The following is a 22,684-nucleotide window of genomic DNA, read 5'->3' on the forward strand; positions in this document are numbered from 1 at the left end:
AAGAATTTCTAAAATTCAAATATTTACAAAACAGAAATGGAGTCATACACGTAGAAAACAAACTTATGTTTACCAAGGGGGAAGGGGGGAAGGGATAAATTATGAGAATAATTGTGGGATAATTGTGAGAATGACATATAAACACACTACTGTATGTAAAATATAGAGATAACTAATAAGGACCTACTGTATAGCACAGGGAAGTCTTCTCAATGTCCTGTAATGATCTACATGGGAAAATAATCTTAAAAAGACTGCATATATGTATACATATAATTGATTCACTTTACTGTGCAGGTGGCACTAGTGGTAAAGAGCCTGCCTGTCAAAGCAGGAGACGCAAAAGATGTAGCTTGATCTCTCGGTTGGAAAGATCCCCTGGAGAAGGGAATGAACCCACTCCAGTGTTCTTGCCTGGAAAATCCCAAGGACAGAGGAGTCTGGCAGGCTACAATCCAGGGGGTCACAAAGAGTCAGACGTGACTGACACAACTTAGCACACGGCACACTGTACACCTGAAACTAAGAGCATTAATCAACTACACTCCAACAGAAACTTAAACAACAAATGAAACTGGAACATTAGAGAAAGATGAGGCTGCAGCACCACCAAGGAGAAGTTCTCTCCTCTGAAAGAGCATGCTGCCACAGGCTGCAGGCTGCTCTGGAGGGGTGGGCATGAGTCTGGGTAGCAGCCACGCTCCTGTCCATGAAACTGGCAGCTCTCCTTGGACTCCAGGCCACAGAGGAAGAAACAGGCCTGGGGTTGCCTCCACGGGAAGCACTCACAGGGTAGATGCCCTAACAGATCCAATTCAGTGAAACGTCTCCAATTAAATTTCATTTAAAAATACAATCATCAGGATTATATTGTTTTGCTTTTAAAGCCTACTCCACCCTACTCTCTTGACTGTTTCCAGAATTGTTTAGGTAACTTACTTTTTAAAAACCTTCCTGTCAGACCTGGTTTTTCCATCAGTCCTAATACACCATTTATATTTTTTTAAGAAAAGAAGAAAGCATTATAAAGATAGCCAAACAAGATGATATATATCATCTCTGCTAAGGTCCTGCTATGGAACTGAATTCCTTAGGTTTGAAATGTGTTCCATGAATGTAAAAGACATAAGCAGTCAGTTCTGATGGCTAAAAAAGGAGAATGAGGTAACAGTAACACTGATGGCTGTTTGTCTCAAATGTCCTATAAATAGGAATGTGAAATTAATTTTTTTTTCAGCCTACATTCTCTCTATTGAAGGAAAATACTCTTGTAGTAAGCTGAGGTAAGGTGTTTAATAGAGAAAAAAATAACATCTGAATTGTCATTTCCATGCTTGTAATTTGGGAACTTCTCAACTGAAACAAACAGGATACCAAGGTGCATATTTCCTGCAAAACTCCTGAGTGCAGGATGCCTCTTTGGTGGGGGGAGCTGATAAATCTACTGGATTTATCTCCCCCTGCTGTATGTGTGCTGCAGGACAGTTGGAAGAGAGCTTACACGAGGCCTGCTATTGTAACAGCTGGTGGCTTTGGCATTTTCTTACAAACATGCAAGCCGAAGAGAAATTTCTCCTTTCTAATTGGCCCCGTTTCCCCTTTCCTGGGACATTCCACAATGCCACCAACAACGAAGTGCTCAGAAAGGAGGAATCATTTCTGTTTATGTGAAAATAGATCTGAACTCTGCGAGGCAAGGGAAGAAATAACAAAAAAGCTTCAAAGACAACACAGAAAAGTTATAACCAAATCTGGATGCTGTTTCTGAGATCTGACGGAGCTCCTCCATACACCAGCTCTGCATGTGCTGGGAGCTAGGACCAACTACCTTCCAGCCCTGTCTGCTCCATTCCCTGCGTAGCCCTGGCCAAGCTGTTTGCTGAAGCTGAGCCACGGACTTGCCTGGGTTAAGCATGGAAAATGCTCTTGTGACTACTTGCTCTCAAGCACAAGCAAACTGTCTCATTCTCAGGGGTGCTTCCTATATACTAAGCCATTGGTCTCAAGTTTATAAAAGTGATGATCAAAAATGCCTTCAGGAGGCAGCATAGCATCGCAATAAGAGGGCATGGATTTTTGAGTCACTCACAGTTGAATGCAAACTCACTGCCACTTACTGGTTGTGTGACCTCGGTCACGTTATTTAATTTCTCTGAGGCTCAGTTTGCTCATCTGTAAAATGGGGATACCAATATCTCTCTGCGTGGTAATAGAAAGATTAGAATCTGTTATATGAAAAGCACTTAATGCAGAGTCAAAAGTGTTATCAAGTTTCATCACCTGCTCTTGATGGTAACTATCCTTATTACTCACTGGAAAAGACCCTGATGCTGGGAAAGACTGAGGGCAGAAGAAGAGGACGACAGAGGAGGAAATGGTTGGATGGCATCACTGACTCAATGGACATGAGTTTGAGCAAACTCCAGGGGACAGTGAAGGACAGGGAAGCCTTGCGTGCTGCACTCCATGGGGTTGAAGAGAGTTGGACATGACTTAGCAACGGAACAACAATCCTTATTACATTTTACATCACAAAGTATATCTCCACACAGAGTGTAACATAATGCATAGATTTTCTGTGATTCTAACCAGCAAGGATGTTGCTATAATTCAGTTTAAGGGAAAACACGTGTAGAGTCTTGAAGCAATCCTAACTGTTGTGACCAGTTCACAACATCCTGGAGCAAATTAAATACTGTGCTCTATTCTTCGATTTCTGCTTCTAAGAAACATGAAAATGTGTGCATCCTTTTTAAAGAAAAAAAAAAAAAAGTTTGGTTGACACCAGGATATAGGAAAGAAAAGTTTCATCCTGAATCTTTATCCAAATAACTCCAGTGACTTCCCTTTGATGGCAGTCAAATCACCCTTAGTGGTAAATACTGTTTCCCTAATAGACTTCAAATCCAGCTTTCCTTTTTGTGCTTAAAGCCTGTTTCTTCTCATTTGCCACATTAGGCAATTAATTGGGTATTTATAGGCAGCTATCATATACCCCGCTGTCATCGCTACTCAGTCATACATCTTAAATTCTCCACATCTTGTACTTAAACCTACCCCTTAATCACCTCATCATCTTTGTCACATTTTAAAATTTTCCTTCCACTTAATCAACTCCATTTTCTAAGTGAGAGTATGAACCATTGTGCAGGATTCTACTAATGTAGCTTTCCTGACGCTCAATGAAGAGAAAGCATTTTCTTCTTAAGCGATTTCCTTAGATCCCAGGATAGTTTCTGCTTCTAGTGCAAGAGCATCACCGCAGGAGCTGTTCTGGATCTGCACTTCGGTGTTGCCCTCAATCCATTTCCATTATTAATGCCTTGGAAAAAGGTGCTCAAGAGTGGGAGCTGAGCCAACTTGGAGTGAAGCACTCCCTCCCCAAATACAGCCACTGGACCACACAGACACCCACACTTCTGGTTGATTCTCTCCTGTCCCGTGTTCATAGGTGTTCAGACCTCATGCTCCTCCGTCCATGGGATTTTCCAGACAAAAGTACTGGAGTGGGGTGCCATTGCCTTCTCCATAGGGAAAAGAAACCCCTCCTGATATTCTTCACGCCTTCCTTGGTCCCTTGAGCTAAGAAACAAGAAAAATTCTTATCCTCAGAAGATGGGCAGCTTTCTATTTTGGCTGCCTCACCCTTTGTTAGTGTCAACTAGCTAATTTTTCTAGTGAACGACCATTACAATCTGTTCCACGCGGCTCCAAGGTACACATGTTCTCAGTGTGGTGACCCACAACATGCTTTTCCATGGGATCTTAATAAGAGTTCTGGAAAGAAAAGGGCTCCATTGTCAAATAAGTTAAGGAAACTTGACATCTCCCTCTTAAAGACTCAAAGCTATCTTAGAATGTTAATGGATCTGAGAAATGTCTAAGTAAAGAAAATCCACGGATCTTGTTTAAGGCAGCTTCCCAAACTTTTTGGGACAACAGAGTCATTTCTTGGTGGGTCCTTTATGAGTACTTTAAGAAAGTAGTTTCTGCAGAGTATATTTTGGAAATGCTGCATCATATTCTGGTTTTCCTCTCATTTTCCCTAAACAAGCTGTTACGTTCTTGTCTATGATCTCTGAATCACTGTTTATACCTGAGTGATCTGTCTAGCACAATGCTGTTTTTGGAGGACGCACTCACACGGCTATGGTATCTACTGACTCTGCAGACAACATATTTATCCAAGAGCTCCAAAGCTGGAAGATAAAGGGGCTGGTTTGGTCCAACACACATCTGGCAGCGAGAGTCCCAAAATTTCCATATTGCCACTGTGACTCACCTGATTGGTTACTGTCAAATGACAATTGTCGAATTAGAGAAGTTCCTTGTCAGTCAGCACTTGACACAGAGTAGATGGTAGAGAAATGTTTGTTCAACAAAAGTTGAACAAATCAAAAAACAAATCCAAAAAATGACTTGTTTTACTCTATTTCTTTAGAGAAATATGCTTGATTCTTCCAATGTTCCATGTTTGAAAAATAACTAATCGTGTAGCTGGTTTTATCTCCCCCCCAAGAGTCATGGCTACTGTAGATACTGCTCTGAGTTTATGGATTATCTGCGATGTGCTTCCACTCACTCCTACTCACTGAGCCCTTGGCATGTGTTATCATTTAATTATCGTAAGTGAAGAAGTGCTTGATCTTCATATTACCATGAAGACAGATGTCATTGAGACAGACTAGGAAGGCTGTCTAGTGTCTCCAACCATTTCTTGTAGAGTTGGGTTTGTACTCAGATTCCCCTGATGAAGCCCAAACACACTCCACTCTATATCACACATGTACAACACATGCAAATGGGAAAACAGCCTAGAAGTTAGCTAATTTTTTCTAGCAATCATGTATTTTATTGCAATAATATATGTAACATAAAATGTATCATTTCCACCTTTTTTCATATGTGTGCAATTCTGTGGCATTAAGTACATTCACACTGTTGTAATCATCACCACCATCCATTCCCAGAACTTTCCCATCTTCCCCAACCAAGACTCTTTATCCATTAAACCCTAACTCTCCATTCCTCCCCACCCAGTCCTGGGCAACCACCTTTCTCCTTTCTGTCTCTATGAACTTAACTGCTCTAAGTCCCTCATATAAGTGGAATCATACAGAATTTGTCACTTTTTTTTTTTTTTTTGCCTCACTGTGCATGTGGCATGGGGGATCTTGGTTCCCCAACCAGGGATTGAACCTGTGCCCCATGCAGTGGAAGCATGGAGTGTTATCCACTGGGCGATCAGGTGGTGGCGGTGATGGGGTAGTCGCTAAGTTGTGTCTGACTCTTGAGACCCCGTGGATTAGCCTGCCAGGCTCCTCTGTCCATACTGGAGTAGGTTGCCATTTCCTTCTCCAGTGGATCTTCCTAACCCAGGGATCGAACTCCAGTCTCCTGCATTGCAGGCAGAACCACCAGGGAAGTTCCTAATTTTAAAATTCTTGCTCTGGCCATAGTATCAACCACTCACTTGGAAACAAATCACAGTAACGTTCTTATACGAACACAACATTGTTTGCAGGTTAATTAAAGTTGCTTGAAGGGAATTGGCTTGAACTTGGAAACAAAACCAGCCCCCAGTCAGCAAGAAGAAATCTGCCCATGTAGCAAGGGCAAATCACTGCAAAGATGAGAAATCTGGGTAAGCCAAGGTGGCAGCTTAGCACCGTGGGTCTTTTGATGACTGAAATGTGCATATATTTCCCAAACATTTCTCTTTTCCCCCCCTTTCAAACTGCTTTTCTGTTAATGTGTGAAAACAGTACAACTTGAGGGAAATGTAATCCACATGTTTTGGTGCATTTACACTTATATGCTCTTGAGAATACTGAAATGGCCTAACAATATATTTGCTGGTGGACCTTTTTTCATAGAAACATAATAATAGACTAAAAACCAAACTTAATCCCTAAAGGAGGGAAGCTCAATCTAAGTTTAAATTATTGAAATTCAAACATTCTTAAATACATTTCCAAGCTCATCTTTAAATGAAACTTTTAAAATATATTAATCAATCTTTAGACTAGAGACTAAAGTTGTAAGATAAAAAAATTCAATAACTGGTTCAACTTTCTTTTTTGGCTCAACTTTAGGAGACAGTAGGAAATGGGAAAAAAGAGGACAGATTTCAGAGATATTCAGACCTGGATTCCAATTGGTGCTGTAACACTTAGTAAATCTCAATTTTCTCATCCCATAAAATGGACATAATAATGTATGGCTTACAGAATTTTTCTAGAGCTTAAATAAATCATATGCATAAACAACTCATATATATAGTACATATAGACAAGGCATACATTCCTCTGTTTCAAATTTGAATGTTCCACATGCAATGATGTTATTAAAATCTATTCACAAAAGGCATTTATATGCAGCAATGTCAATTATATTTTTATTTTAAACTAAAAGAATGCAAAGATCAATCCCATGAAAGCAAGAAAAAGCACTGAAAGGTGAAGTCAGTTACTTAAGGTCACATATTAACTTGAAGGCCCAGCAACAAAGAGAAAGCTGTTCATTACAAGTTTATGGGACGTAAACTGTTGAGGATATTTTTTTAAATCTATGTAGGGTTGTATTTCTCTTTCTGTGGCTAAAGCATCTTGGTGCTTTTATTTTACCATATACTCTTCTGAAATCTCCCCAGATGTCTTGTACTTTTTCTTAATTTTTAAGTTAATTAAAACTAGGGTGGTGTTTTTTTTTTTTTTTTTTGCTTCATTGGTTGAAAAACATGATTTCTAGCGACAAACTGGAATATAGAGTTCATAGGAACGGTTTCAACAGACACGGGGTTCTGAGGAGGTCTAACAGGTCAGCCACTCCGAGCGTTACACAGCCACCGTGACTTACATGATGTTCTGATGAAGGACAAGCTGGAAAGCACTTCAAGGTCCCTCATGCCTCCTCCTCTAGGCAGTGCCCTAATCTCAGTCAAAGGATGATGAGCCCAGGGACACAGTGATAGCTCATGCCATGCCAGATAAAGATATGACTGCTGGGAGATAGGGTTCCCTAAAAGTCAGTACACAGTTAACACAGAAGACAACATTCACTTCTGCTGAAAAGGAGACAAGCAATGAATCTCACAGACCCAGTTCAAGCCCAAATAAATCCATAAAGTTGGAAGGTTATGGAGTAAGTGGGATATCGCAAATGACCCATTGGTTAGGTTTAACTATCTGAAGGGTTTATCAAAGGTGTTTTTTTCTTTTTTTTTGATGTGGATCATTTTTAAAGTGTTTATTGAATTTGTTACAATATTGCTTCTATGTTTTGGTTTCGGGGGCACAAGGCATGTGGAATCTTAGCTCTGGACCAGGAATTGAATTTGCATCCCCTCCTGCTACTTCTCAGTCACTTCAGTCGTGTCCGACTCTATGCGACCCCGTAGACGGCAGCCCACCAGGCTCCCCCGTCCCTGGGACTCTTCAGGCAAGGACACTGGAGTGGGTTGCCATTTCCTTCTCCAATGCATGAAAGTGAAAAGTCAAAGTAAAGTCGCTCAGTTGTGTCCGACCCTCAGCGACCCCTGGACTGCAGCCCACCAGGCTCCTCTATCCATGGGATTTTACAGGCAAGAGTACTTGAGTGGGGTGCCATTGCTTTCTCTCCACTGGGAGGCAAAAGTCTTAACCACCAGGACCTCCAGGCAAGTTCCCTGAAAGTTCTTATTTAACCCTTTCACTACCATTTCTTTGCCTCCACCAACATTTCTTATTAGTATTTACAGTACAGTGGGTGCCTAGTCAAAATTCAACTATAATCCTTTTAAATCAAAAGGTGGTTTACTCTCCTGATTTTTTTTTTATGTTTAAGTCTTCTTAACAGAATTAATCTTGACATCTTAAGGAAACGGCTTTAAGGAGAATAATTTTCTCATGGCATTCAGCCCAACTGCCATCTTTTCATGGACCATAGAGTTTCTACCTGGCAATGCTGAACGTGCACCAAGTCTTTCCTCTTTCAGACAGGACTAAAGTCACCTTCTCCAGTCGGGAATAAACCTGGCAATGAGGTCAAGCAACTCCTCTAGCCTGAAGCCCACTTGGAGGCAAAGTTAATGTCACTTCTTAATTATCCAAGTTAACTCCACAACATGGAAGTCCAAGCTGAAAGATAATTTCAAGCCTTGTGCATTTAGTTATTCCTTGGTGTCTGATTTTACTCCTCCAGCCAATGTACATGCGTCACATGCATGTCCTGTGCTTAGTCGTTCAGTCGTGCCTCACTCTTAGCAACTCCATGGACTGCAGCCCACAAGGGTCCTCTGTCCATGGGATTCCCCATGCAAGAATACTGGGGTGGGTAGCCGTTCCTGATTCATGGATGGATGCCAGGTCTCCTACACTGCAGGTGGATTCTTTACCATCTCAGTCACCAGGGAAGCCCAATTTACATGTGTCCATTCAGTTCAGTTCAGTCACTCAGTCCTGTCTGACTCTTTGAGACTCCATGCCTAATTACACTTAATTAATTTATTATTGAAAGATCTATCATAAATTCAGTATTTAAATTTGATCTGGGAAAAGACTTCTCTAAGTACCCAATGAAAGTTGAAAGTAGCAATTACAGCAAGGACTCAAGAATTAACCCCCGAAAATGTCTGATCCAACTTTCAAGGCAAAAATAACAAAACTTGCTGTACTATCAGTGAAACTTCCACTTTCCCTGTGGTGTTTTATTCATGTCTCTATTTTATTTTGCTTTGATTTCTAGATTTGTTTCAACATTCAGTGGGCGACTCAGATGATGTCAAATACACCTCGAACCTCAAGGATCATTCAATACAGTGACACTTGAGAAAACACCCCAATGTAGAAGTCCAATTAATTAAGCAGGTATCCAGGAAAATTATTTAGCCATATTTGGAAATATGAATTTCTAATAGTGAAAATCACTATGCACCCCAGAACTTCATTGATAACTTAGGACTGATTTGTAACATGAATTTCTGGTCCTTTAGACAGATTCACTTATCTTAGTGTCGGGGTTGATGAGGATGGTTGAAGAGTAACAACTGAGATCTTGGCCACTTTCCCAGTTCCGAATAACAGGAACGTAAATTCCCTGAGCATGAAAGTCCAGCTCTCACGAAATATTTCTTCCTCACAGCACAGATAAGCATCGTTGATGGAGATCCCTAAGTTATATCAGCGACAGTAACTTGGCTCTTAGGGCTTCTCCAGTTCCTGATGGAAAGACATTCCTGGGGATGCTATTTCCTCCTCCTGTTTCCTCCCTGCTCTCGTAGGAAGGAAAGTCACTCTAGCTTATTCATTTCTCACTGAATGGTAATAATGTCTAAGACCCTGCCTCACCGTATCGGGACTTCCAGAGAAGGCTGCAGGCACTCAACGTCAAATCATCTGAGAATACGCTGATTTATTTAGCTCTCAGGGCATTGCCATGGGTTAAGAGTTTAATCAAGTTAAAACTAATTGAGGGCTTTGGGAAGTACCATGTCTAGTCTATTTGAAAACCCACTTCCCTGCCAGCTTTCTCTCATTCTGTTAACACACTGTAGAACCTTCTTCTCTTCTTTGTCCTCTTTTTTTTTACAGCTTAGCCCTGGTCCCTGAAGGAGTATGTTCTTTCAAGAAGATAGATTATACACTATACACAATGTGAAAACTTTATACACTCTTCCTGTTGTCATCTAAAAGATTTTCCTACCTGAAAGATATAACTTACCTTTCACTCTCAGATTGGTTTTACTTAGAATTCCTTATAAGTAAATTTTATGGAGGAATATAAGCTGAAACTTTTGTTCCTCTTTAATTTGTCTTTTTCCCTAGTAAAATTTGTGACAACTTTTCCCCACGGCTGTTATCCATTATAGTAACTTAACTAAACTTTGAGGATTTGTAATTTCTGAAACATCATCTAATTTTCTATGTAAGGGAAGATAGAAAGCTAAAAGTAACTTTTTAAAAAGCAAGCTGAAGCCTTGTATAGCACAGAAGAGGAAGATTTGTAACTGGCAAGATACTAGGTGGTCACTCCAATTAATATATGTACTTCAAACTGGAAACAAACTAAAGATGTAAAATAAATCTCTTTCAGATAGCTTGCATAGGTAGCCAATCGGTTCATAAAAAAATGCATACTGCTTTAAATTGTCAAAAGTCATTTTAGTTATTTTTCATTTAATAGTTGTTTATCCTAATTATCATCCAGAAAACATCTGTTAAGTACCACCTTGGTATAAAGGGTGTTGGTTAGAGTTAAAATGACAGTGCTTTGTCAGGAGCTTACAAAAGAAAGATGTTTCAGATCATCACTTATTTTAAAAAAGTCTTGCAAAACATTCAGAAATACAGTATGTTAGATCATCAAATAAAGAAGTACATTCAAATTCTAAAAAAGTAGCCATAAAATCCAAATGTCAATATTCCAATAATTTGGTTTGAGCTACATTAATTCATAACTCCAAGAGATGGTGAAGGACAGGGAAGCCTGGGGTGCTGTAGTCCATGGGGTCACAGAGAGTCGGACACGACTTAGTGACTAAACAACAACAACATTAATTCATAGCAATGACTGTTCTTTTTGCACCCAACGCCCACTAGCTAAAAATTGTTGCAGGTTCCAAAATGAATATTAAAATACTATAAGGGAAAAAAACTTAAGAAAATTTTATTTAAAAGAACTTGAAGCTGCTTTCTGAAAACAGATCAGGGGACCAGCAGACAAAGGTAATTCAATTTAAAATCATTTTGTAGGACAGAACACTGCTGCCTTCTCACAACCTTGACACACTCACCACTCAAATACTTCCTAGAAGTGCTATTAGAATCAAATAACGACCACGCACACTCACCAGGAGGTATCGGGAACAAGTTATGGTGAGAAACTTTAGAGTTATGCGTCAAATTGTATTTCAGTGACATCCTTTGAAGTTTGGAACTCAGCACCAAGGCTGTTTTGGCACCTACACAGTACATGGAAGGACAATGTGTTCCTTTTTGGCTAAAAGGCCAGTAGCCAGTGGTAATCACAAGAAGATGAAAATGGAGAATGTGCTCAGTGGAAAGTGGCACGCCTTCTGTATGTGATAACTAATGTAAGACCTTCCCACTAAAGTCACAAATAACATGATGTTTATATGATGGCCTTTTACTGAGGAAATGTGGTATGAAATTTAATGTCCTTTTTTTCATTTCACTAATTAACAAATGAAAGTTTTTTCCATTTCAAAGCTTTAAATTCAGGATATTAGAAATTATACAAAAAATTTTGGTGGTCTAGTGGTTGAGACTCCTTGCTTCCACTGCATGGGGTATAGGTTCAATCTTTGGTCAGGGAACTAAGATCCCAGATACCATGCAGTGTGGTCAAAGATTTTTAAAAAAGAAAAAGAAAAATTTCCATGAAGTTAGAACCATTTTAGAAACCACACCTAAAAGCAGTCAATGAGAGCATCTGCCAAAAATAGGTGTGAGATTCTTCCCAAGCTCGTCCTCCAGGTCTCATTCCCACCCCGCCGCTGCCACCACCCCCACCCCGCATCCCGCCTCCACTCACAGCTCAGGTGGTTGGGATCTGAGACCTCAGCCTAGATCTCCTTTACATTTTGATTTGTCTCTAGTGTGATCATTAGCTCCTCTTGAGGTCTTATTGTCCTGGCCGGGACACCTGGTCACCTCTATTCTAGCCCTTTCTCAGTGCCTCCAGCACCTCGCTCAGCACCTCCACACCCCTCCCTCAGCCCACAGCAGTTTGGCCCAGCTGGCAACTGGTCATTAGTCATATGTCTGTCTACATTTCATTCTCAGGGACAGCTTTCCTGACCTGCACCCTAGGCGAGGTCTCTCTCATCTGAGCTTTCAGATTATTCTGCTGTTGCCTCTGGTTCTCCATCGAAATGCCCATCTCATTTTTCTGAATTTATTATTCAAAAAAAAAGAATCCCTGGCAAACTGTAAGTTCCATGAGTGACTGGGCCTGTCCTGGGTACAACCTTACTACCAGAATATCATAGAGTGTGTGGAACATGGTAGGCTTAGTGACTTGAGTTATGTGTGTGAATGTCAGTGTGTTTAAGGCTTTATCACTCAACCAGGTTACCTTAGTTAATTGTGAGCAAATTAGTAGCTTGTGCCCAACGTGATGACATGTCTGTCACTAAACTAATGGTGAGCTAAAACTAACAACTACTCCACTCACTGGGGACTCACAGAACACTGGATGACTCAAGTTGGGCAAAGAGAGACATGATGCATTTTCTCAATTCTACTCCAATTATAACCAGTTTTTTTCTCTACTTTTAACTGAAAAATAGACTATAAAGGTCAAATGAGATAGTAGTTTAACAAACAATGTATGGAAAAAGAACACAAGTAAACTACAACTCACATTTACAGATAATTCATGAGCATTAACTAGTTAGTAAGCTTTAACTCTGACATGCATATAACACAAATTAAATTTCATAGTTGTTTACTAGGGATTGGAGGTAGTGGGAAATGATATGAAAAGATAGCATGTTACAATAGACACAAATTAATAAAGGAGACAGTTTGGACTATACTACTTGGTTTATTTTAATATGGATAATGCTTACAAATATTGGAACAATGTATTCAGTGCTGACAATATTTAAGCAGCAAAAAGAAATTTTGAAGAGGTAAATAATTTCCCATCCCTGTTAAAAGTGTATTCAACATTGGTGGACTAGTAGTTTTAAGGTTTTAATCAATTAGCATCTCCTATAGAGGACCTCTAATATGAGAATCTGAGGGAATGTTGTGGATTTATACCTCTCTTTAAAAGGTGCCATAAATATTATTCTCCAAGAAACAAGTTTCTAGTAATGACTAAGACAGACAATCCTTCAGGCAAATAAGTGCAACGTATAGAAAATTCAGTACTGTTCACAAGAGGTTCACTAATAACAAAGGACATAAAAATAAATAGTTTTAATTATGATTGTCACTGTAAATATAAAGATGCAGATATATATGTGAAACTGTAGAGCTACATCTAATGAATTAAAAAATGTGTCTCCACTGGCTAACTGGAAAACAGTGGAGCATAAAATCATTTTTAACCCTACTCACCTTACCTGTTTTGGTAAATTCAACTCATTGAGGCATTATGGGAAAATCTGAGCTATTTCTAAGGCATTCATGAGGTCTCCAATGAGGACATACCTTACAAAGAAATACAGAACTATCATTGATAAATAAAATCAATGAAAATAACAACCCACAGAAAAAACTTAATTATTTACTGATAACTGCTCTTTGTATTTAATATCTCTTGTCCTATCTGAGTAGCCTCCTACTGAGACACTGAATAGCAACTTTTTATCTGATGTTTGTGAATGGAATTGCCTCTTCCCTTCATGGGGAGTCCAGATGTGCTGCCCTCAAAAGACACTCGGATACTAATTCCAAAAATAGTCTGAACACATGCATTCTGCCTCGAATCTGAGACCTCTTCTGTTGATAATTCTACAGAGAGAATATAAGGTTAGTCAATGAGATAGACATAGCAAAAAGACACCTAGGTCCTATCAAAATTAAAGAAACAAAAATAAAATTTTCCAAAAGGGGATTTAAAAGAGATTGCTGTACATCTGAGAATTTTATCAGCACATAATATATGCTCAATTATATAAATGAATAAATAATTTTCTTAGCTTTTATCACTACTTTTTCTTAGCTTTTTTCACTACTTTTCTATAGCCCATAGCTGTGTTGGTGGTTTAGTTTCTAAGTCACGTCTGACTCTTGCGACCCCATGGACAGTAGCCTGCCAGGCTCCTCTGTCCATGGGATTTCCCAGGCAAGAATTCTGTAGTGGGTTGCCATTTCCTTCTCCAGGGAATCTTCCTGACCCAGCAATCTAACCCACCTCCCCTGCATTGCAGGCATATCCTTTACCATTGAGTCACCTGGGAAGTCCCATATCCTATAGCATTTCCCTGTTAATATGTGATCCCAATCTGTGCTATGCTTATACCTACTCTCTATCCTACTCACCTCCCTTAATTCAATACAATGTTCTGTATACTCTTGAATATCAGGATTTCCTCCAATATGCTTTATTCATCATACTTCCCTCCTCTCATTCTTTTTGTTTGGCCAATGGCCATGTCTAATCTGTTCTGGGATATTTTTATTCAGCTGCTCCCCAATCTTATAATTAGATTATACCCCAAAACAACTTAATAACAGCAGTTATTCAAGAAATGAGATCTGATACCTACAGAAGTAAACACTTATGCCATTTGACTGAGGTGACTGAGGGATTTGAGAAATACTCAAATTTCAAGCATGGCAAACAGGATATAGTTTCAGGAAAACAATAACCAAAGTTATATTCTAACTAATTTTATTATTCTCTGTTAGAATTAAAGAAAAAATAAGGGAATGATTTGTGTATAGTTTGGAAAGAAAGGGACTCAGTGGACAAGTACATGGAGGGGCTTTCCAGCAGTGGCCAGAAGAGATACAGCAGATCTGAGGAATAGCAATTTCATGATTACTAGAGAAGTATGGTCTATGGGGGCTGATGAGTTGATTGCAAGCTGTCACTACAATTTGAATACTCCGAGAGTTAGGCCTGAGGCTTCCGGCTACTGGAAAGAGAACACTCCCGGGACCTGAAAATCTTGTCCATTTACCTTAAGGCCAAAATGTCTTCAGTGAGTCTGTTGGGTATAAGTCAACTTCTACAAATTCAATATATTCTGGACTTACTGAAAGCATTTGGTTTTTTGATCTCAACAAAGCTAAGATCCATAACCTAAACCATAGTATGGGAAGAAAAAAAAAAATGCCCTGGCCTGAGAAGTCAATAGCCTTGCTTGGACACCGCCTCTATGGTGCCTGGCTTGCTTTCTCATTCTCATATGAGCCAAGTACAATTTGATAATATTTTCCACATCTATCGCCATCTATCTGTTGGCAGTGACATACAACACTTATGTGAGTCCATGATTCCACAGAATGGAGTTACGTAATACAAGCACTTTTTGTCACCCAGACAATCAGAGTGAAGACACAAGTCTATAGCCTTAGCAAACATGCTTGTGAGTATGATTCTAGGATTCCCTTTTATCCAAAATAAAAAATATGGATAATGTCTTTACAAGCTGTTTGGAGGCTCATAAATCACATGCAGATATCAGCACACAGAATAAATTTATGAAGAAAGGAGTGAAGAAAAATAAAGATTTTCAAACCTGGGACTGATATCTTCCCCACAGTTGGATGCTTCATCTCCATAATGAGGTCATTGTGTAACACCTAAAATGTAAAAAAAGAGAGAAAAATAACTTACAAATAAATTTATCTTCAATCTCAAGGGATGTGGAAAGATACTTATTCAATCCATTGAAAAAAATGATTATAAAACATAGAGATTTTTGAAATATTAATTTGAAAGTATTTGAGGTTAAAATGTTTTCATTTTATATTAAACCAAGTGAAGCCAAAAAGAATTAGAAGACTCAAGGGCTAGCCAACTTCATGTTTAGTCTTAAAAATGTTATTTGATCTTAAATACAGGGTGTGATTCCCCCTTTTCATCTATTTTTGATCCTCTAAATATTAAAGCTCAGCCTCTTCCTCCATGACCTCAAGCAGGATTAGACCAAGGTCAACTGCAGAAGGACAGAATATGAGATGAACCAGGACCTGAAACAGAGGAGCCTACTGTAGTACAGATGTGCTCCTAGCAATTTCTTCAGTGGAAGGTGTGGGCAGTCAGTCCAGTTTGAAAGGTGAATCAGAATATCCAGGAGGCCCAGGGACCACATAAAGTGGACAAATTAAAGCCACTGTGACAAGCCACAATCAGAGCCAGCTGATAGGGAGCCCAGGTTAGAGGAGACCCTAGTCAGAGGCCTGAGCAGGAGACTGAAACCAAAGATGTTCTCAGTGGTCACAAGACCTTACTCATAAGACCAGGTTTTATAACTAGGACAAACTGAGAAAACTAGGGCAACTGAGAAAAAAAGCCAGAAACCCCATCCTGGAGGACTGATTCAATCTCATGCACTGGACCAAGACAGGTATTTGGTGTCTCATCAACAAAGTGGGTCTTCCCAGATGGCACTAGTAGTAAAGCACACATCTGTCAATGCAGGAGACATAAGAGAAGCAGGGTCAACCCCTGGGTAGGAAAGATCCCCTGGAGGAGGGCATGGCAATCGACTCAAGTATTCTTAACTAGAGAATCCCAAGGACAGAGCCTGGTGGACTACAGTTCATAGGGCTGCAAAGAGTCAGACATGACTGAAGGGACTTAGCACAGCATGCATTCAGAAAACAAACTAGATTTGACCTCTGGGTTAAGAGTCAAGGCAGTTACTAGGACAAGGGTGTTCTATCAGAGCCCAACCAGCAGAAAGGCGGCTTGATGCTGAATCATTTGGCTACTCCCCTTCATGGATCACAGCCTTATTGTGGTGAAGGGACTTGCATAATTCAATGAAGCTATGAGCCATGCCCTGCAGGATCATCCAAGACAGACAGTCAGATCATAGTGAAGAGTTCTGACAAAACCTGGTCCACTGGAGGAGGAAATTGCAAGTATTCTTGCCACGAGAACCCTATGAACAGTATGAAAAGGCAGAAAGATATGACACCAGAAGATGACTCCCCTGGGTTGGAAGGTGTCAAATATGCTACTGGGGAATAGCAAAAGGCAATTACTTATAGTTCCAGAAAGAATGAAGCAGCTAGACCAAAGTGGAAATAGCACTCAGTTGTGGAAGTGTCTGTGGTGAAAGCAAGGTTCAGTGCTGTAAAGAATAGTATTGCATAGGAACCTGGAATGTTAGGTCCACAAATCAAGGTAAATTGGACATAGTCAAGTAGGAGAAGGCAACATTGAACATCAACAACTTAGGAATCAGTGAACTAAAATGAACAGGAATGGGCTACTTTAATTCAGATGATAGTTATATCTACTACTGTGGTCAAGAATTACTTAGAAGAAATGGAGTAGCCATTATAGTCAACAAGAGTCTGAAATGCAGTACTCAGGTACAGTCTCAAAAACAACAGAATGATCTCAGTTTGTTTCCAAGGCAAACCATTCAGCATCACAGTAATCCAAGTTTATGCCCCAACCACCAATGCCAAAGAAGCTGAAGTTGACTGGTTCTATGAAGACCTACAACACCTTCTAGAACTAACACCAAAATTTTAAAAAAAAAAAGATATCTTTTTCATCATAGGGGATTGGAATGCAAAAGAAGGAAGTCAAGAGATACCTGAATAATATGCAAGTTTGGCTTTGGAGTACAAAATGAACCAGGGCAAAGGCTAACAGTTTTGTCAAGGGAACACACTGGTCATAGCAAACACCCTTTCCCAACAATCCAAGAAACGACTCTACACATGGATATCACCAGATGGTCAAAACCAAAATCAGACTGATTATGTCCTTTACAACCCAAGATGGAAAAGCTCTATACAGTTAACAAAAACAAGAGCTGGAGCTGACCATGACTCAGATCATCAGCTCCCTACTGCAAAATTAAAGGTTTAAATTTAAGGAAATAGGGATAACCACTAAGCCATTCAGGTATGACCTAGATCAAATCTATTATGATTATACAGTGAAGTAGACAAATAGATTCAAGGGATTAGATCTGCTAGACAGTGTCTCAAGAACTATGGACAGAAGTTCATAACACTGTACAAGAGGCAGTGACCAAAACCATCCCAAAGAAAAAGGAATGCAAGAAGACACAGTGGTTTTCTGAGGAGGCTTCACAAATAGCTGAAGGATGAAGAAAAGTGAAAGGCAAAGGAGAAAGGAAAGATGTACTCAACTGAAAGTAGAGTTCCAGGGAATAGCAAAGAGAGATAAAGCCTTCTTGAATGAAGAATGTGGGAAAAACAGAATGGGAAAGACTAGAGATCTCTTCAAGAAAAGTAGAGCTATCAAGGGAACATTTCATGCAAGGACAGGCAGATAAAGGACAGGACTGGAAAGGACTCAGCAGAAGCAGAAGAGATAAAGAAGAGGTGGCAAGAAAACACAAAAGAAATATGCCAAAAGGTCTCAATGACCCAGATAACAACGATGGTGTGGTCAGCTCACCTAGACCCATTCTGGAGGGTAAAGTAAAGTGGGTCTTAGGAAGCATTACTACAAACAAAGCTAGTGAAGGTGACAGAATTCCAGCTGAGCTATTTCAAATCCTGAAAGATGCTATAAAAGCACTGCATTCAGTATGTCAGCAAATTTTGGAAAACATCAGTGGCTACAGAACTGGAAAAGGTCAGTTTTCCAATCTCAAAGAAGGGCAATGCCAAAGAATGTTCAAACTACCCGGTAATTACATTCATCTCGTTAGCAAGATTCTGCTCAAAATCCTTCAAGCTTGGCTTCAGCAGTACTTGAACCAAAAATTCCAGATGTGCAAGTTGAGTTTAGAAAGGCAGAAGAACCAGAAATCAAATGGCCAACATTCACTGGATCATGGAGAAAGCAAGGGAATTCCAGAAAAACATCTAATTCTGCTTCATTGACTACACTAAAACCTTTGACTCTGTGGATCACAACAAATGTGGAAAATTCTTAAAGAGATAGAATGCCAGACTACCTAACCTGTCTCCTGAGAAACCTGTATGCAGGTCAAGAAGCAACAGTTAGAACCTTACATGGAACAACAGACTGTTTCAAAATTGGGAAAGGAGGAAGACAAGTCTGTATATTGCCACCCTGCTTACTTAACTCACAGGCAGAGTACAGCATGCGAAACAGTGGGTTGGATGAATCACAAGCTGGAATCAAGATTGCCAGGGGAAATATCAACAACCTCAGATATGCAGATGATATTACTCTAATGGCAGAAAGTGGAGAGGAACTAAAGAGAATCTCAATCAGTGTGAAAGAGAAGAGTGAAAAAACTGCCTTAAACTTAAAATTAGAAAAACATAATATCAAGGCATCCACTCATTATTTCATGGCAAATAGAAGGGGAAAAAGTGGAAGCAGTGACAAATTTTATTTTCTTGGGCTCCAAAATCACTGTAGATGGTGACTGCAGGCATGAATTTAACTGACACTGGCTTCTTGGCAGAAGAGCTATGACAAACCTATACAGTGTATTAAAATTCAGAGACATCACTTTGATGACAAAAGATCATACAGTCAAAGCTATCATTTTTCCAGTACATATATAGATGTGAGAATTGGACCATAAAGAAGACTGAGTGCTGAAGAATTGATGCTTTCAAATTGTGGTGCTAAAGAAGACTTTCTAGAGTCCCTTGGACAGCATGGAGATCAAACCAGTCAATCCTAAAGGAAATGAACTCTGAATATTCATTGGAAGGACTGATGCTGAAGCTGAATCTCCAATAATTTGGCCACTTGATGTGAAGAGCCAACTCACTTGAAAAGGACCTGATGCCAGGAAAGATTGAAGTCAGGAGAAGAAGGGAATAACAGAGGAGAAGATGGTTAGATAGTGAATGAGATGGAAAGATAACCAACTCAATGGACATGAATTTGAGTGAGGTCTGGGAGATAGTCAAGTACAGAGGAGACTGGCATGCTGCAGTCCATGGAGTTGCAAAGAGTCAGACACAACTTAGTGACTGAACAAAAACAATCACACTTGGCTACTGAAACAGAGCTACTTAAATCCTTGGCACAGAGAGGCTGTCATTTTTCCCTTGAGTGGGCAGGAAAACAAAAGCTGCCAGAGATCAAGTGCCCTCCAGTTGCAGGTAGAAGGTGTGATGAGGGCATGGAACTAGATTCTGGAACACAAAAGTTGAATTACTGGCGGAAACATACTGTGTCACACACAAATGAAAATGCTACGAAGTTGTTTTTGTAAGTTAGGTCTTTACCAGTTGGAGGCAACCTGTGTATACTGCATCAGAGAACCCCCAAATTCAGTTTATTATTGCTATCACTGCATCTTATTGAGATGCATATGGGTGAATTACATATGGAGTGCTGTCTTCACCCGCACTGTCTACCAGGAGCAGAGCTTCTCTTGTGCTATTCTGTACATGGATCTAAAGGGCAAGATGCTTTGAACTGTGGTGCTAGAGAAGACTCTCGAGAGTCCCTTGGACTGCAAGGAGATCAAACTAGTCAATCCTAAAAGAAATCAATCATGACTATTCATTATAAGGACTGATGCTGAAGCTCCAATACTTTGGCCACCTGATACAAAGAGCCAACTCATTAGAAAAGACCCTAATACTGGGGAAGATTGAGATCAGGGAGGAGAGAGGGATGACAGAGGACAAGATGGTTGGATGGCATCACCGATTCAATGGACATGACTTTGAGCAAGCTCCAGGAGATGGTGAAGTACAGGGAAGCTTGGCGTGCTGCAGTCCATGGGATTGCAAAGAGTCAGACACGACTAGGCAACTGAACAACAGCAAAAAGGGCAGAAGTATTGCAGTGGCCCAGTGAACTTATGGACCACATTTTCACACAAATATCCTAAAGAGTAGTACTTGTAATAGTTCTACAGCATTTTGAGCTTCAGGTTAAAGCAAGATTTGCGTATCCCTATCTTTATTATAATCTTTCCACAGAGCAAAAATGCATAAAATAAATAAACTAATAAAAATGTTTTCTGGGACTTCCCTGGTGATCCAGTGGTTAAGAATCCACCTTTCAATGCAGGGGACTCAGGTTCAATCCCTGGTTGGGGAACTGAGATCCCACATACTGAGAGGTAACCAAGCCTGAGTGCCACAACTAGAGAGGCCCACACACTGCAATAAGCCCCTGCACTACACGCTACAGCTAGAGAAGCTGCACGCTGCAGCTGGAGAGGAGCCCCCAAACCCTGGGACTAGAGAGAGCCCTGCAACGCAACAAAGGCCCAACAAAGCCACAAGAAGGTTTTCTCACTTGGAAAACTCAGGGAGAGAGAACAAATTTCCTTAGTTTTATCCGTTTTCAGTGAGCTTATTGGTTGCATTATGGAATAAGCTATCAAGAAGACAACCTTCTGGGTAACTTTTTAAGGTGAGAACTATAACCCTTCTGTGGCTAAATATTCTGGCTTCCAGTGTTTTCTTTGGGAATGGTTGCCACTTTAGGAATGATGCTTTTTAAATGACCATGTCAAACCTTCTCATTAAGGGTGAAGTCAATGCCAGAAGGAGATCCTTTCTAGGAATGCCTTGCCTTTCTTTTGGCATCACCAGCTTTGCAGCCGAGAGCTGGCCAGAGAAAATTCTTGCCAGTGTTAGAATTGTGCTATAATTTCATTCTGGTGAGGCTCATTCTCAGCACCCGCCCAGCACAGCCTCCTCCTTTGTGGGGGTGGGGGCTAAATGCCAACTCGAGGTGCTAAATCTCAGTTCTACTGAGGACAGGAACAAAAATACCACGCTAAATTTCACTTGAAACAATTATCTGCACACTGAATCATTCTTCTCTCCTCGTATCTCTGTTGCCCTCCTGACTACCTCTTTGTAATAATACTGCAGTGCTACTCACAAAAGACAAAAGTGAGTGTTCTTAGCTAAATATAACTTAACTGATAGTGTTAAAATTAATTAACGCTGAATTTTAATCATGTAGCAAATGTGAAGTGTCAAACGTGAAAGGGTAGCTGGTAAAGGTCAAGGGACAGATGTCAAAGTTTTGCAAAGCAGAAGCTAGCAGCTGACTGAAGTTTTGCATGAAAGCAGCTTAAGGAGTGTACGCCTTTTAGTTCCTCCCCCACTGATGCCTATATGCGACATTCCCAATATGAAAATTTCTTATCGAATTCGATCAATTCCTTTGCATTGGAAATTGTTCGACTTAAAGCAGAAACACAAATTCTTCTTATGTTTGCAAAGCAAAGTAATTCCATTTCTAATTTGCTGGAGTGTTTGTACAATTATGAGGTAAATGGGCTGCTCCAAGCCCCCATCTTCGGAAAGAATTGACTTATTCCCCTGGTTGGTGGTCACCTACCTATAAAACGTGAAATCAGAGGTCCAGCAAATTCCATAGGCTTTCTTTGTGAATCAGGTCAGATAATCTCAGAACAACTGACACTGTGGCAGTGTTATTCCTGGAAACCCTGCCTGATTATTCGGAATGTTAGGAAACTCTCCAGCCTTGTTTGTGAGGCGAGTCCTGCTCTGTTCAATAACATATTGGAGAACCTCAGGATCCAGGCAGCCTGTCTGGATTTTAACAGAACTCTCTCCTGCTGCACTTTAGACCTAGGTCCCAGTCTAACTTCACCAGAAATGCAGAACTGCCACTTGCTACCATTTGTATAACATTTCTTTTGTAATCCTTACTGAATATCTCCTTTTCTTTCTCTCATCCAAAGGAAACACCCTGATCTCTATTACCTTAACCAAGAAATTCAAACGTAAAGTGTTTTCTTTTCTGACCACTAACAATGTAATGGGGGGCCTCAGCCTTAGGGAACTTCAACTGCCATTTTCCTTAAAGGAAATTTCATGCCTGGAACCTCAGTCTGGCCACTCAGGATATTCTTTGTTGCATAATGAGTTATTTTAAACTAAGGTGAAGGACCTTCTTAAGAATTCTGATGTGTACTTTGTCCTTCCTTTAACTTATTTTATCTTCCTTCAATCCTTCACGGTTTGGTAGCTCTTCAAAACTGAATTTCTTCTTGAAGTTTCAAAAGCCTCCTCTTGATAAGAATAGAATTGTAGACAGTGCACCAATCTCTCTCACAAAGTATCAGGCCTATTTAAAA

General features: G+C 40.1%; 1 protein-coding gene across 1 annotated transcript in view; it reads right to left on the minus strand.

Moving 5' to 3' along the window:
* Positions 1 to 22,684, minus strand: part of SUGCT (succinyl-CoA:glutarate-CoA transferase) — a 766,325-nt gene that overhangs the window by 96,617 nt on the left and 647,024 nt on the right. The window contains exon 13 of the mRNA XM_068972899.1: positions 15,200 to 15,263. Within this exon, the coding sequence (XP_068829000.1) occupies positions 15,200 to 15,263 (64 nt within the window). The remainder of the gene's footprint in view (positions 1 to 15,199; positions 15,264 to 22,684) is intronic.

The sequence above is a fragment of the Capricornis sumatraensis genome, chromosome 5, assembly GCF_032405125.1.
Source record: "Capricornis sumatraensis isolate serow.1 chromosome 5, serow.2, whole genome shotgun sequence".
Lineage (NCBI taxonomy): Eukaryota > Metazoa > Chordata > Mammalia > Artiodactyla > Bovidae > Capricornis > Capricornis sumatraensis.